We start from the raw sequence: 16,773 nt of genomic DNA, 5'->3' as shown, positions 1-16,773 counted from the left end.
AGGCTGATGCTTATTTGCCTGCAAATGGCAGGTAACCTATTAGACCAATTAAAGGATCTATTAATGCCACTCTGGAATTTTCCATTCAGCATGTGACCCCTCCCCGTTGAGGATTGACCCTCCACGGTGACAGCCTGGCAGTTGTGACCTTTTTGAATTTAAAAATTTACAAAAGCTCTTCAGAGGGTGTCTCCATCTTGACGTGCCCTCTCTCCTATCTCCATCAGCAGTCACACCTCTTGACGGTGGGGCTACTGCCCTCTCAGGGCATCCTATTGGCCCTCCTGCCTCAGGAGCCCACCCGCCATCCTTAATTGGGTGACGATCATACACCCTGGCTACTAATTGGCCTGTTCATTCATAAAAATTGCATCAGGCAGCAACACGACTCGGGGTAGGGACCTAAAAATGCACCTGAGATTAGGGTCCCAACCACCACCCCCCCCACCTCCCCCAGAACAAAAATTCAACCCTAGTGTCTTGGCACTAAGAAAAGTTGAGTGAACAATGGACTATGCAATGAACAAGTGGTACTAAAATTCTTTTAAATTTGTTGAACAGAATTAAAATTAGATGCTTTTGGAAAAGGCAGCCATATGCAATGTTTGGAGCAGCCCAAAGCGCTGACTCTGAAGCTGCTCAAGGCCAAAGATTAACCCTATTGTGTCGTGTGAAAACAAAATACTGCGGGTGCAATTAAAAACAGAAAATGTTGGAAATATTCAGGTCAAGCAGCATCTGTGGAGAGAGAAACCGAGTTAAAACTTCAGGTCTGTGACCCTTTATCAGAACCTGAGTTCTGATGAAAGGTCACAGACCTGAAAGGTTGGGCTGAACTTTATTCGCGCGCTGCGCTCTGAACTTGGCTACCTTCCGACGTGGAAGTGCCATGAAAGAGCCCCCGCGATAATATGCATGAGGGCTTATTTAAATAGAGGGGGTGGAGCGGCCGGCGCCGACAATGTAGAAGCGGTGGCCGACGCCTCCCCGGCAATGGCCATTTTTAAAGGGCTTTAAGCCCTTAACACAGATATAAATTTATAAAGGTACAGTCGTGCAAAGTTTTATTAAATAAACAATTATGTTACGGAGGCCCGTCCCCAAACCCTACAATGGTCTTTTATTTGGCACTCTTGACAAAAATCACTGTTCCTTACCCAAACTTGCCCCCCCCACCTTCTGTCATTTGCCCTTCAACCCCTTCCCACTATTCACACAACCAATAAAAATTGTTTTCCCCGCTCCCCCACCCTTCCCGGCCTGAAGATTTTATTCCTCCCCTTCCCCCCCCCAAAACCAGGTTCTCACCTCTGAACTCCATACGGAGTTCTGAAAGTGGGTGAAGGACGAACGGCAGCTGTAAAATCGGTGTGGGATGGCTGCCGCCTGCAGGTAGGTTTATTTACATATCGTTATTAATTTAGATGAAGGGCTCGCCGCCGTGGGGGGGTGGCACATTGAGGTTCCCCTGCCGCCGGTAATATGCGGTGGGACCTTCTCGACATCGGGGGTTGAGGCAGGCCTCTCTCCACAGAATTTTACCGGCTCCCCCTGCTGCGACCCACAGCGTCGAGGAACTGGTAAAATTCAGCTTATTAACTCTGCTTCTCTCCACAAATGTTGGAAGTACTTAGCAGGTCAGGCAGCATCTGTACAGAACTATGATGAAATGTCAGTGACCTGAAACATTTTCTCTCTCTACAGATGTTGCCTGATCTATTGTGTTGTGGTTACTTTCTCTCCATTTCTGCTATCGTCTTTTCCTATGTGCTTGGCGATTTTTTTTTTGGATGGTGAAATGTTGTTAGAACCTGTTTAAATAACTTAAGTCTTTGCATGTATACTTGAAAATGGGTGCTAGCTGGGCTAGTCCAACTAAAGCAAAGTTCCGGAGCAATTCCGCACTCTGGGATTTAAAAACAAAACCTATCATTATGCTGCTGTTTGTAATTATTAATCCTCTGGAATATATGTATGCTTTGACAACCCAAAACATTTGAAACCAAGCAGAATGTTTTCTTAACAGTTTTACATTGATCCATTAGATGAAATCAACCATGGATCGATCAGATTGCAGAAAATCTAGCCATCTCCCCATGACATTCAAGGGCATTACGGTTGCTGAATCCCCCCCACTATCAATATCCTGGGGGTTACCAATGACCAGAAACTGAATTGGAGTAGCCACATAAATACCGTAGCTACAAGAGCAGGTCAGAGACTAGGAATCCTGCGATGAGTAACTCACCTCCTGACTCCCCAAATCCTTTCCATCATCTACAAGACACAAGTCAGGAGTGTGATGGAATACTCTCCACTTGCCTGGATGGGTGCAGCTCCAACAACACTCAAGCAGCTCGACACCATCCAGGACAAAGCAGCCTGCTTGATTGGCACCCCATCTACAAACATTCACTCCCTCCACCACCGATGCACTGCAGCAACTTACCAAGGCTCCTTAGTCAGCACTTTGCAAACCTGCGACCTCTACCAACTAGAAGGACAAGGGCAGCAAATGCATGGGAACACCATCACCTGCAAGTTCCCCTCCAAGTCACACACTATATCGCCATTCCTTCACTGTCGCTGGGTCAAAATCCTGGAACTCCCTTCCTAACAGCACTGTGGGTATACCTACCTCACATGGACTACAGCGGTTCAAAAAGACAGCTTCTCAAGTGCAATTGGGGATGGGCAATAAATGCCAGCGACGCCCACGAATGAATAAAAAAAAAATCAACAGACAGACGAGTTTTATCTGTATAGATTATGGGTTACTGGTTGCAGAATTGTTTTCAGTAATTTATTTGAAAGTTGGCACCAAATATCAAGTAATTTGTTTAACCCTCTGTGTTTTTCTTTCAGCAAACACCTACCTCTTCATGATGCAAGCACAAGGCAAAATGTTGAGGGACAATGTGCGAACAATAGGCATTCTGATTCGAGACCGCTACACAAAAAGGAATAGTACTCTTAATAGCACAGGTGGGCCATCTTTACTATTGTGATCCAGTTTTTAAAAAGCTATTCATTAAATTTCTCATGCACCTTTCAAAATATGGTAACACTTGCCAGAGATCATTGTTTTTTTCTAGTGGCAACATGATATCAATTGTAACAGGAAATTCATGATTGTGGCTTGTACGTTGAAACCTGCACAAATTCCCAAAAAACAGACATCTGCAAAATAATAATGGGCGCTTGTTGAGAGACCCAAATAACCTGCATGGTAAAATGTATACAAGAGACGCTTTGAACCCTCAGATATTTACAGATACAAATGAACTACAGTGAGTCTTCAGTGCATCAAGTCCTTTTACAACTGTTGTAAAGCAGCCGTCTCTGGACCTTTCACTGAGTCGGGATCATTGGCATTTTCCCTCTTGAAGCTTGCTTCCTTTCTGCCCCGGATTCTTGTGTGCTCAGTGTATGTGGATCAGTGCACAGCAGCCACCAGCTTTTGTGGAAGAAACGGCTTTTATGGAATGGCGAGCTCTCTACCATCCATAGTGGCAGAGAAACCACTTTGACTCTGGGATTGAAAGCTGGCATTGCTCTATTCCAGGGGCCGAGCAGTTTCTCTGCAGTTATGGATGCTGGTAAAGAATTCTCCAGTCTATTGAAAATTTTTACAGTATGGACAATAGCCATTTTGAAGTAAGGGCACCTGCAAAAAAAGACAGATGATGTCAGTCCTTAAACTGTCTGTAATTTACAGGTTTCACTGTTCCTGCAAGAATTCACACTTGTGCATCTCAGGCTGCCATTCTCACAGCAATTAAAAAAGACATAGTAGATGAGATTTAAATACAATAAGATGAAGGGCTACACTTGAATGTTAACTTGTCTTTTTTCATTACGGCTGATGAGTGCTCACTTTGCAGCATTTTCTGCTGTTGCTTCGGAATATTCAGTTGGCCAGTACTCCATCTAGTGGGTGTACAACATGTTACACTTCATGTTTCTGACAGCCAGATGTCTGATCTGCTTGGAAATCCATTATCGTGCTTATGAAGTCTCCAAGCCAAGCTATCGCGAATTCCACACTCAGGTAAAGTTCCTCCTTGCGTGGTGTGGAATGCACGCTCGCTCTGCTTTGTGGTACAACCCATTTTTTTTTACTAAGTTCAGAGAGCTTAGGAGCTCAGTGGCAAGTGTCAAGGCTTTAGGGCCACAACACATGGACAAGGCTACTGTTCGATTTTAACCAAGCTTACCAGCATATAGCAGTGTTAAAACATCCACTGCTAGCCAAGCCAGAACCACACTATCTGTTATGGCATTAGCTTGCAAGTTTATTGAACCATAGGAGTTTACAGCACAGTAGGAGGCCATTTGATCCATTGACTCTTCACCTGCTCTTTAGTTGCAGCAATCCTTAATGAATCCTGCAACCCTGCTCTATCTCGAACTCTGAATCTATTTGTCTTTCAACCATTTATCTGTATTTTTTCCCTTAAAACATTCAACGGCCTATGCCGCAACTACTTCAACATTCAGAAACTTTCTGCGTTTGGAGTTTTTGCTATACCGTCTCATTGCAGTGACTTTTAAATTCATGACCCCTTGTTGGGCATTCTCTTTTACTGTATCAAAAGCTTTCATAATTATATTTTTTTTAAAAACTGAGCCTTTTCTGATCTGGTGGAAATAGTCCAGCGTTATTTGGAGCTAAGTTGGACGAACTTCACTTGTAGGCTGATCTCTCCTCCCAATCCCATTAATGAACCAGGCTGGTTGGTTAATCATCAATATTATCTTGAAGAGCTGTGGGCCTGCCTAGCTCTGCCATTGGATGACCATAGAAACGTGACTTGGTTCAAATCTTCCACCATCAATTACATCACCTTAGAACCAAACCAACCCCTCAAAAAAAACTTACTTAAACCCCCATGGAGGATTGTCCTCTTTTACTTTATTGACAAAAAGTTATTCTAGATCCTTCAGGTTGAATGGTTTTAATTATGTACAGTGTAGAAATCTTGTAAAATCTGTAAAGTAGCTTAACTGATGTTCCAGATCCATTAAACAACTCAGGATAGTTAGGCAAGGTGAAATATAAATTTCAACCATTGGCTTTAGTTTTCTTCAGCAAATATTTTCCCTTCACATTATTTTCTGCCTTCCTATTGGACAGTGGGTCTCTTGAATCCATACTCTACACTGATATGCATATTGTGGGCTATGCACATTTCTTTTCCATTTCTGTACCTCCAATGTCATGTTTGACTTCACTTAGGAAAAGGAAATTGCAGAAGGTTCATTCTGATATCCACCTTGGCAAAAATAACAAATATTGAAGAATATTAGTTTTTAAAATCTGTGCTGATGGATGATAACATTTTAGGATGTCCCTAGATTAAACGAAGGGCACATGGTGATATGAAATCTATATGATAGTTAAGAGACTCATTGAGAAGGTAACAAAAGTACTTCACAGGCTATAAAGGGAACAACCATGTACAGTGTAGTGATGTGTTTAAGCCAAAGATTATCAGAGCTGAACATTAATTCCAAAAAGGTCATTGAAAATAAGATCATTGACAATTTTTGCAGTGATGGCAAAGCTTTGTTTTAGTTAATTTCAAAGTTAGTAAACAGAAATTTATCAAGTTAAGTTAGTAACAAGGATAACATATAGCAGATGAGCTGCCTAAATACTATTAGAGGAAGTATTTTTACTGATATGTTATAGCTATTCCTCAAAACCAATAAGGTTCTAAAAATAAAAAAGACAATACTGGGGATGCTAGAAATCTGCAGTAAAAACAATGCTGGAAAAACTGGCAGGTCTGGCAATAGCTGGAGAGAGAAACAGAGTTAAAGTTTCTGGTTGCCAACCTTTCAAAGGTCATTGACCTGAAATTTTAACTCTCTTCTCTCCACAAAGGTTCTTAAAATGTTGAAGTCAGGCATTCATAGATTTATTAAATAAATGCAAGTACATGCAATCATTCCTGGGCAGACACTTAAGATGTAATATTTACAACTACAGTTGGTGGATGGGAACTCAAATGCATTGCAGTTCTGAGCATGGTATTCAGGTTGATTTGAATCCAAATCTTCATGACAGTCTGCCATTTGTTTTTACACTTTTTTCTGATCTACAAGTTCCTTATCAAAATCTCCATATATGCCAAGTTACACAGACTGATACCATCTTGTGCAGCTTTACATCTTTACACTATAGTTAGTGACTGTGGGTATTCTACAATACCAGTACTAATTGATATGAGTGAAGATGATCTCCCCTCCTACCTCTTGTTTTTCTTCACTTTATGAACCCTCTTATCTCTCCTTTATGCAGATTTCCAGACCAGGAAATGGTTTGATGTCTAACGCCATCATGCAAGGTTTTTCTCCAGATCTCAAACATTCTGAGCAGCACATGTTGTCTGCTTTGGGAATCCCACTTTACCATCTCCCTATAGAAGACAAAAGCATAAAATGTTATTGTATAACTTCTGTTCTTTATCCTACCTATAGCTGCTTTGACACCCATGCTTCTTCCTTTACTCTTGCTTTTCTACTTCTAATGATACAGTCCAAGGCTGGATATGCTAGAGTTGCTTCAGTAGAAGTAACTGAAAATAATATTCGTTAGAATTAAGGCACATAAAGCTGATTGTGTTGCTAGATCTGATTTCCTTTACCCTAGAGTGCTTAAGGAAATGGGGTTACCACATGGCAAATACTTATTGAGGTTTGAGATGTTCAGCTCGCTGCAATGCATTGGAAGGAGCCTCATTTGGTATATTATTTAAGAAAGCGATGTAAGGGAAGTGCTATCATTTATCAGATGCCTTTCATGTTCATGGGATGTTTACCAGGGTACCAGGAGAGCTCCCCCTTCTTGTTGAACAGTGTCATGGGATCTTTTGCTTCACTTGAACAGCCAGAAAGGGCTTCAATTTAACATCTCAAAGACAGTGCAGCAGATCCTCCTGTTTAGACTGGTTATGTACTTGAGTCCAGGATTGGGATTTGGCCCGATCAGTGAGCCAAGATGATGATTTTTGACAAGATAGCCCCAGAATGGATCAGATGAAACAGTACTTCAAAAGATAGTATGCTCTTCCAATACAGATTTCTTCTTTCTACTCTCAGCAGCCATCAGGATTGAATTTGTGAAATATCTATCATTGCTAGTTTTCTTTGGCTATGACCTGATATGCTTCCTAATACAAGCATTCATGCAAGGGAGAATTGTCACTTTTAAGCTGTAAACATATTAACATGTATAATCCTAGGCAGAGAACAGTGGCTTAAGAGCAAATTAAATGTAGAGTAGAAGGGCTTCTAGTAAAGGAACAAAATGTCTAGTGTGCAGATCAACAAGAGCCTATTGCTTTTATACTCAATTTTTAAAACTAAATAAAATTTGTGAACTATCTTTAGTACATTTAATATCGAATAAAATGTAGAATAGATGTGATGTGCTTTGATCAGTTCCATTAAGGTTGTATTGCATTAATTGACCATGCCACACTATCATTTTCCCCTCTAGATTATCTTGAAGGGTATAATTCAAGTGAATACCTTGGTCAGAGTGGAACGTACCTTCCAGAAGATTTCACATATTCTCCTGGTCTGCCTTGTCCAGAAAAACTACCTTCTATGAGTAAGTCATATAAATAAACCTTGCCATTCCACCTATGCTTGTGATAAAAGGGGAAAATACAATAGTTTTTATTCCAATTCTCCAACCATTTCCTTTATACACAGAGATCAAGTTCTCTTTGTGAATACATGAGCTTCCCTTTGGAATTTGGGGGTACCCAAATTCATTTAGATTATTGCTGTACACTTTTTTTTTACACTGTAGAAATAATTATACATAGCATATATTACTTAAACAGGCTGAGCTAATACAATATACTGCTACAATTCAGGCTCTTCCAACACTTTAAATGACAACAACAGCTTTGTATTTATTTGTGTTGTTCGTCCTTCGAGGTGAAGATGACCATGTCAATCGTCTGGAGTGTTTGGCAGGGTTCCATTGGGTATATACGTGACTGCTAAGGCTGATCTGTGCCCGGATAGTTCTGCTGCAAATAGGGCAGGATACTGCAGACAATTGAATATTGGACAAGCTGCTGGCTCGTGATTTCCACTCCTGGCATTTTCACTGTCTCAGATGTGCTGTTGCTTTTGAAGGAGGCCTCACCCTTTTTTATTTGGTTGCACCAGGTGCCGCGATCCTGGCCTATAATGCAGTAAAATATCCTAAGCCACATTACGAGGTGCTTATCAAATAATATTTGACACCGAGACACATGAGAAAATATTGAGAAAGGTGACCAAAATCTTGTTCAAAGCTTTCGGCTTTAATAAGCGTCTTAAAGGAGGAGAGAGAGGTGGAGAGATTTAGGGATGGAATTCCAGATCATAGGGCCCAGGCAGCTGAAAGCAGGGCTACCAAAGGGGGAAATGATTAAAATTGGAGACGCGCAGGAAACCAGAGTTGGAGGAGGTTACAGAGATAGGGAGGGATGAGAATTTAAAAATCTGACCAGAATCAGAAGAGCAGAGGGTTCAAGAAGGGAGGTAGAACAGCAGAAAATTGCAGCGGGTAGACTTGCAAATGAGGAATGAGGATATTTAAATTAACATAATGGGGGACAAGGGAATGAAACTTGGTATGAGATAGGGAGCTGGCAGCATAGTTTTTGGATAAATTCCATTTCAGAGTGAAATTTTAAGAATCCATTTGTCTTATCCCAAATGCCTGATATAGAAAAGTTCAGCCACTAATTTCTCTGCTCTGATGTGCACATTAAAAAGAATTTTCATATTCCTGTTTTGATTCTCTTTTCAGAGGGGTTTATTGATGTTAACATGAGTGAAATCGACATGGCAGAAATCCAGCGCTTATTTTCGCAAGATTTAGAAATCCAATATGGAGGCCACTGGAAGCCAAAGGACTGTAAACCCCGTTGGAAGGTGAGGTATCAAATTGTGAACTTAACCTGTGGATCCGTACAGAAAATACATAAGTAAACAAATCTTTTATAAGAAAATTGCCTGTCTTATTGCTCCCCATCAATTAATTGCTATAAAAGCTAGTGAGAACATCTTTCACCCCCCGCTCTGTTATATAGAATGCAACTGTATTGCAGATCCCAGCAGTGTGGGTGAATCTCAATGGCATCATGGATTGAACTTAAAAAATTTTTTGATCTGCAGTTTAGCTTCTCACTTCTGAATCATTGAGCGGTTACCTTAAATAATTGAATGAAAGTTATGCAGTATGAAACATTCTTGATCAACCAAAATTCTGTGAAATTGTGTAGCACAGAGTGGAGCATAAGGTGGCAATAATGCCATTTTATATAAAGTGCAATCAGGTTAAAGGAAAAGGATGCCTTTAGCATAAGTGATAAGTATTGGAGCAACAGGAGCAAAAGTTTTTTTAGGACACTATATGAGTCCAGAGATGATGTATTGAACTCTTATCTAACTGTTTTAAATAGGGATGAGTTTCAAAACATCTCCACTTGGTCATATGACTGCAGCATTTTTGGAAGATACTCAAGATAAAGTTACTAAGAGAGTTGTATTTTACAGGTGGCAGTTCTTATTCCATTCCGCAACCGTCATGAACATCTCCCAATTTTATTTCGGCACTTGATTCCAATGCTTCAACGACAACGCATACAGTTTGGCTTCTATGTTATTGAGCAGGTATAAATTTTTACAGTTAAGGTTGTAGAAACCAACTGGACCCCAGCTAGCTTTTTCTTTTTAAAAAGATAAAAACTGGACCGCAGCTTAATTTTTTCTATTTGACATAAAAGTAACAAATTCACGATAAAATGGAGATACAGTAGTATAATGGGCTAGTAATCATGGGCCTGGACTAATGATCTGGAGACATGAGCTCAAATCCCACCACAGTGGTTGGGAATTTAAATTCAATTAATTAAATAAATCTGGAATAAAATGCTGTTATCATTATTGGTGACTATGAAAATACAGGATTAGCCTAGCAAACCACTCAGTTGTATCAAAATCTGCTACTGCAGTGGTTCAAGGGCAATTAGGAATGGGCAATAAATGCTGGCCTTGCCAGCAGTGCCCACATCCCATGAATGAATTTAAAAAATGAAGTCATTCCTCGCATGATGGATATTGGGCCCTTTGTCATTTAGAAAAGATGATGAGCTATCTAGACTGTTTTTAGAATATTTTGTAGCGAGCTGGGATTGCATCAACTGGTTGCTGTCTCATGGGAATTGTGTACTGACCTTGGAGGGGAGAAGGAATGGAAACTAAGAGTTTTAAATGACGACAGAGTATTTTGCTCGAAAGTAGGGATTACTTGAATAGTACAGATATCATTTTGATTCACTAGGTGGCGCTATTACAGTCCCAAATATTTAGGTTTGCTCGCCTGACTGATCACTGTACTTGTGATGAAACTACAATTGACATTTGACCATTTGTGAGTGGAAAGGAAGCATCGATGAGAAATTCTAACCTTTTAGTATTTTCAATTATGTTTTTTCTCCAATTTGTTTTACACTTTACTCCTAAAGACACCAACTGCCTTGTATTCATCGTGAGTTTGGACATGTAGGGCCATTACAACTAACACCCTAATTGCCATATTGTAGAAAATCATTCTTCCCAGTTAATTGTCAAGAATTATTTCCTCTTCCATCCTTGTGTTTAAAATGCCTCCATGATCTCACTGCTCTATGACCTCCTCCATCCCTACAACTCTCTATTCTTCTGACACTGGTCTCCTGTGCACCGCCCATCTTTTCAGGTGACTTTCAGCTACCGAGCTCTCTCACTCTGGAATCCTTCTCTAAAGTTTGCTGTATTTATATCTTCTCTTCCTCCTCCTCATTTAAGACCGTCCGTAAAACCTGTGTTTTTAGCCTAACCTCACCTCCTTTGGCTTTCTTTTTTCCATTACCCCCACCCCAACACCCCTCAGACATCTGTGAAACACCATAGGATTTTTTTTAAAGGGGCTATATAAACTTTTCTTCATAATTTTAAAAACCTCGAAATCTCCAACCTCTTTCCCTGTTGTAGGGGAAGTAGCCACAGTATTTATTTTCCCACATCTCACGTCATCCTGTTGAATCTTGTGTTTTATCTGGCTTTGCTTTCATTTCTATAATAGGGCACCCAAGATGAATTTGAGCAGTGATGAAGTCATCTCTGACCATTTCCTTGTTACCCTCACCATGCGTACCCCCAGCCTATCTCTGGCTTTAGGGGGCATTCACCTGCCCTGAAAACCCTGTCACATCCATCAATGCATTCTCTAAGTTCCAACTTCCTCCTTAATTTCATTTGTCATGTCATTGCTCAACATTTCACCTGGTGCTCCTTTTGACACCCTTGTCAGCACCAAGTGCTTCACAGTTTCTGATCCCTGCTGCTCGCTGATGAGAGTTCTCACTTTTGCACCCTCATGCCTGAGGCCTTCTGGAGTCTTGTACACACAGCTTATGATCGATCTTGTCTATGTCACCATATGTGTTAACATGTTGAACAATAACGCACTTCCCTGTCTGCAGTCGACTTTTCCTAATGCAGGGTCATCTCGCAGATAAGGACAATCCCACAGTCTTAACAAAAAGACACTTCCTCTGACCACCTTTCCTGAACCCCATTCACCTTCACTCCGAATGCCAAGTAGAAGAAGCATGTGTTTTAAATATTGTACTATCCACACAACTGTCTCTGCCACTGTCACTGTTGCGTCTTCATCCCTGCCCTCATCCCAATGTCTGTAGATGTCGGTCAGTTTCTTGTTCTCTTCCTCTCTATTGCTCTCACTTTTTTTGAGCGAGCTTTTGGTCACATCTAGTTCTTTGACAAGTGCTCAGCAGCTGCTGCTTTTCTTCCCTGTGGAACATCTTGGAATGTTTTTCTGTTTTAAAAGCACTGTATAACTTCCAAGTTGTTGCATGGCGTCCAGTTTCTATTTTTGGTTGGCCGTTTTTCTAGCACTTTTTTCGTTACCTATTTACTAATTTTTGTGAAGTAATTCAGATAGAAAAACAAAGATGTGTAAATGGTTTAAAACTTCATATATTGTAGCTGCATAACTGTCAAGTAGTTTGAGTGGACTTTAATTTAGGTATAATAAAATTTATTATTCTTCCTTTGCACAAAAACCAAGGCTGATACTCCAGTGCATTACTGAGGTTGTGCTGCACTGTCAGCGGTGCCGTCTTTCAGATCAGGCGTTAAAATGAGACCCTTTCTGCCTTCAGGTGGACGTAAAATATCCCATGGCACTACTTTAAGATGAGTAGGGGAGTTATCCCCGATGTCCTAGCCAATATTTATCCCTCAATCAACATCAAGGAAACAGATTATGCAGTCATTGTCTCATTGTTGTTTGTGGGAGCTTGCTGTGGTAAATTGGCTGCCAGGTTTCCTACATTACAACAGTGACTTAGGACCTCATTGACACTTTGGGACATTCAATGTTTGTGAAAGGTGCTAGATAAATGCAAATCTTTCAAGTCTTTTTTGTTTCTCTTTTCTCACCCCAGGCTGGTAACTATCCCTTTAATCGTGCAATGCTATTTAATGTTGGTTTTATGGAGGCTATGAAAGATCTGGATTGGGATTGTGTTGTTTTCCATGATGTTGATCACATCCCAGAAAGTGATCGCAACTACTATGGATGTGGGCAAATGCCACGGCATTTTGCATCAAAACTGGATAAATACATGTACCTGTAAGTATCTGTACCACCCATTTATACCTCTGTAGTTTGGACATGTTCCTCTAAAGTGCAAAATCTGAAATTGTTTTTGTGTTGGGGGCAAGAGGGACCGAGAGAAATGTACGGTGCAAGTACTGAAATTGCAAGGTAAATCTTTTTGTTGCAAATGTTAAATTGTATTTTTGCACCAATCTTAAAAGTTTAAGAGCTAAATTTTGGCCTTTGCTCCTTCTTATTTCTATAACCTATTGTATGTAAATTAGGCTTGTCAGGACGTAAATGTTTTTCTGAAACCTGAGATTATTTGCAGTGTTGCATATCAAGATTAGTTTGCTGCTGTTTGAAATAAATACATAGAATTACAAAATAAATACATAGAAATTTCAGCACAGAAACAGGCCATTCGGCCCAACTGATCTGTGCCAATGTTTATGCTCCACAAAAGCTGCTGCCACCCTATTTTATCTAACCCCAGCAGCAAATCCTTCTATTCCTTTCTTCCTAGCTTCCCCTTAAATGCATCGACTACATTGATTCACCAGTAACTTTGTAAATGCTTTAATCTTCATTTGTACCAGGGAACATGAATGAATATCCAGGATCCATTTCTGTTGCTGCCTTCTGTTTATTGAGTAGAATGATTTTCTTAATATTTTATGATTAAGCTGAAGCACAGCTACTATGTTTGCTTTCTTTTTAACAAGTTGCTGTTTCTTTGCCCTGTATATTTTATATTCTGGTTAACATATTAAATATCTTTCTTAATGCACTGACAAACTAATTGGGTGAGTTTTCCATTTCCATTTTCGTTTGGAGTCTTTTTGTTTTAAAATTTCATATCATACAGTCCTTGGATGATCACCTGATTTTTTTCCCCCTCTTATTTTCTAGTCTACCGTACAACGAGTTCTTCGGCGGCGTCAGTGGTCTAACAGTGGAGCAATTCAGAAAAATCAATGGCTTTCCCAATGCTTTCTGGGGATGGGGTGGAGAAGACGACGACCTGTGGCGTAGGTAAGAACCCATTCAGAAGTACAAATTTAAGGCTGGAGGTGGTGACTCAAAGATGAATAGGGCTCACCTGACTTTTTCTTTTATATAGTTTAGTGCATTTTTATACCAAAGATAAAGGCTATTTGATTGGAGAAGGAATATTTTAAATGATGTTCACATGCAGTGCTCACAGGTTAACCGTAGCATAATTAGAGGGGATTTATTTACCTTTATTCCCTCTCAAATAATGTGGGTCACTTCTCTGCCTTAGAAAAGCAAAATTATGAAAGGTTCTTCTGGTTCTCGACCCTTCCACCAATGGGAACAGTTTCTATCGACTCTGTCTAGGCGCCTCATGATTTTGAATACCTCTATCAAATCTGCTCTCAACCTGTTCTGCTCTAATGAGAGCAACCCCAGCTTCTCCAGTCTATCCACGTAGCTGAAGTCCCTCCATCTCTGGAACCATTCTAGAAAATCACTTCTGCAGCCTTTCTGAGATGCCAGTGAATTAGGAGGCAGATGCAAATGTCAGACTTAGCAACAGCACCACCACAGGACAACTGATATTAGTTCGTGGCCATTTGGAGGGGCTTTGACTTTGAGGAGATGGAGGGGAGAAAATTGGTGCTTGTAAGCCAGGGTTCCCTTGGGTCCAGGATGTAATTAGATTTATCCACTGTAAGACTGGAATGGTTCCTGCTCTGCTGGCAAAGCATTTTGGTGGGTGATATGGAATGGGTGAGTGGTTGATGATTCACTGCTGAAGATTGAACACAGTGAAAGAGGTAATGGGGAGGAAGTTAGAAAGGTTAACACCCAAGGTTTGAGTTGCGTGAGATGGTTGCCAGAAATGGAGGCTGAGACAGTTGTGGTTCATGCGCTGGAATAGCCAACAACTGGTGCTGTAAAAACAACAATTTGCATTTGTATATTATATATGTAACATCCCAAAGGAACTTCACAAGAGCATTAGCAAGCAAAATTTGAAATCGAGCCACGCAAGATATCAGGACATGTGACCACAAGCTTGATCAAAGAGGTGGACATTTTAAGGAGTATCTAAAAAGGGATAGAGAGGCAGACAGGTTTTTTTTTAATTCATTCATGGGATGTGGGCGTCACTGGCTTGGCCAGCATTTATTGCCCATCCCTAATTGCCCTTGAGAAGGTGGTGGTGAGCCGCCTTCTTGAACCGCTGCAGTCCATGTGGGGTAGGCACACCCACAGTGCTGTTAGGAAGGGAGTTCCAGGATTTTGACCCAGCGACAGTGAAGGAACGGTGATATAGTTCCAAGTCAGGATGGTGTGTGACTAGGAGGGGAACTTGCAGGTGGTGGTGTTCCCATGCATTTACTGCCCTTGTCCTTATAAGTGGTAGAGGTTGTGGGTTTGGAAGGTGCTGTCTAAGGAGCCTTGGTGTGTTGCTGCAGTGCATCTTGTAGATGATACACACTGCTGCCACTGTGCGCCGATGGTGGAGGGAGTGAATGTTTATTCATGGGGTGCCAATCCAGCAGGCTGCTTTGTCCAGGATGGTGTTGAAGTTCTTGAGTGTTGTTGGAGCTGCACCCATCCAGGCAAGTGGGGAGTATTCCATCTCGCTCCTGACCTGTGCCTTGTGGACTCAGTATTTATATGACTATTCCAGTTTAGTTTCAGGTCAATGGTAACCCTCAGGATATTGATAGTGGGGGATTCAGCTATGGTAATTCCATTGAATGTCAAGGGGAGATGGTTAGATTCTCTCTTGTTGGAGATGATCATTGCCTGGCACTTGTATGGCACAAATGTTACTTGCCACTTATCCGCCCAAGCCTGGATATTGTCCAGGTCTTGATGCATTTCTACACAGACTGCTTCAGTATCTGAGTCGTCGCGAATGGTGCTGAACATTCCGACCTTATGACTAAAGAAAGGTCAGTGATGAAGCCGCTCAAGGTGGTTGGGCCCAGGACACCACCCTGAGAAACTCCGCAGTGATGTCCTGGAGCTGAGATGATTGATCTCCAACAACCACAAGCATCTTCCTTTGTGCTAGGTATGACTCCAACCATCAGAGATTTTTCCCCCTGACTCCCATTGACTCCAGTTTTGCTAGGGCTCCTTAATGCCATACTCTGTCAAATGCTGCCTTGATGTCAAGGGCAGTCACTCTCACCTCACCTCTTGAGTTCAGCTCTTTTGCCCAGGTTTGAAACAAGGCTGTAATGAGGTCAGGAGCTGTGGTCCTGGCGGAACCCAAACTGAGTATCAGCGAGCAGGTTATTGCTCAGCAAATGCCGCTTGATAGCACTATCGACGACACTTTCCATCACTTGACTGATGTATTAGAATAGACTGATGGGGCGGTAATTGGCCGGGTTGGACATCATGCTTTTTGTGTACAGGACATACCTGGCCAATTTTCCACGTTGCAGGGTAGATGCCAGTGTTGTAGCTGTACTGGAACAGCTTGGCTAGTGGCGCGGCAAGTTCTGGAGCACAGGTCTTCAGTATTATTGCCAGAATATTGTCAGGGCCCATAGCCTTTGCAGTATCCAGTGCCTTCACGCGGGATGAATTGAGTTGGCTGAAGACTGACATCTGTGATGGTGGTGAGTTAAGGAGGAGGCCGAGATGGATCAACTCCTCGGCACTTCCGGCTAAAGATTGTTGCAGATGCTTCAGCCATATCTTTCGCATTGCTGTGCTGGGCTCTCCCATCATTAAAGATGGGGATAATTGTGGAGCCACCTCCTCCAGTTAGTTTAATTGTCCACCAGCATTCACGACTGGATGTGGCTGAACTGCAGAGCTTACATCTGATCTGTTGGTTATAGAATCACTTAGTTCCATCCATCGCATGCTGCTAATGCAGTTTGTCATGCAGGTAGTCCTGGGTTTTCGCTTCACCAGGTTGACACCTCATTTTGAGGTATGCCTGGTGCTGTTCCTGGCCTGCCCTCCTGCAGTCTTTATTGAACCAGGGTTGGTCTCCCAGCTTGACGGTAATGGTAGAGTGGGAGATATGCCGGGCCACAAGGTTATAGATTGTGGATGAGTACAATTCTGCTGCTGTTGTTGGCCTACAGCAC

The 16,773-nt window shown here is 41.6% G+C and overlaps 1 protein-coding gene and 1 long non-coding RNA gene across 4 annotated transcripts in view; one reads left to right on the top strand and one right to left on the bottom strand.

Annotated features, from left to right (window-relative positions):
- The window catches only part of b4galt6 (UDP-Gal:betaGlcNAc beta 1,4- galactosyltransferase, polypeptide 6), a 94,615-nt gene that overhangs the window by 50,909 nt on the left and 26,933 nt on the right, over positions 1 to 16,773 (top strand). For 2 of the 3 annotated variants that reach the window (XM_068031136.1, XM_068031138.1), the window contains exons 2-7: positions 2,866 to 2,985; positions 7,508 to 7,621; positions 8,822 to 8,946; positions 9,571 to 9,687; positions 12,528 to 12,715; positions 13,595 to 13,717. In XM_068031136.1, the coding sequence (XP_067887237.1) occupies positions 2,866 to 2,985; positions 7,508 to 7,621; positions 8,822 to 8,946; positions 9,571 to 9,687; positions 12,528 to 12,715; positions 13,595 to 13,717 (787 nt within the window). The remainder of the gene's footprint in view (positions 1 to 2,865; positions 2,986 to 7,507; positions 7,622 to 8,821; positions 8,947 to 9,570; positions 9,688 to 12,527; positions 12,716 to 13,594; positions 13,718 to 16,773) is intronic. The other variant, XM_068031137.1, reaches the window with a different exon arrangement.
- Positions 2,816 to 6,419, bottom strand: LOC137369743 (uncharacterized). The gene is made up of 3 exons (XR_010975003.1): positions 6,259 to 6,419; positions 5,212 to 5,276; positions 2,816 to 3,667 (listed from the first exon to the last, which is right to left on the bottom strand). It is a non-coding gene; the product is annotated as an uncharacterized lncRNA (long non-coding RNA).

This window comes from Heterodontus francisci, chromosome 5, assembly GCF_036365525.1.
Source record: "Heterodontus francisci isolate sHetFra1 chromosome 5, sHetFra1.hap1, whole genome shotgun sequence".
NCBI lineage: Eukaryota > Metazoa > Chordata > Chondrichthyes > Heterodontiformes > Heterodontidae > Heterodontus > Heterodontus francisci.
The sequence above is the reverse complement of the archived record's forward strand: the minus strand, read 5'-3'. Positions and strand labels throughout refer to the sequence as shown.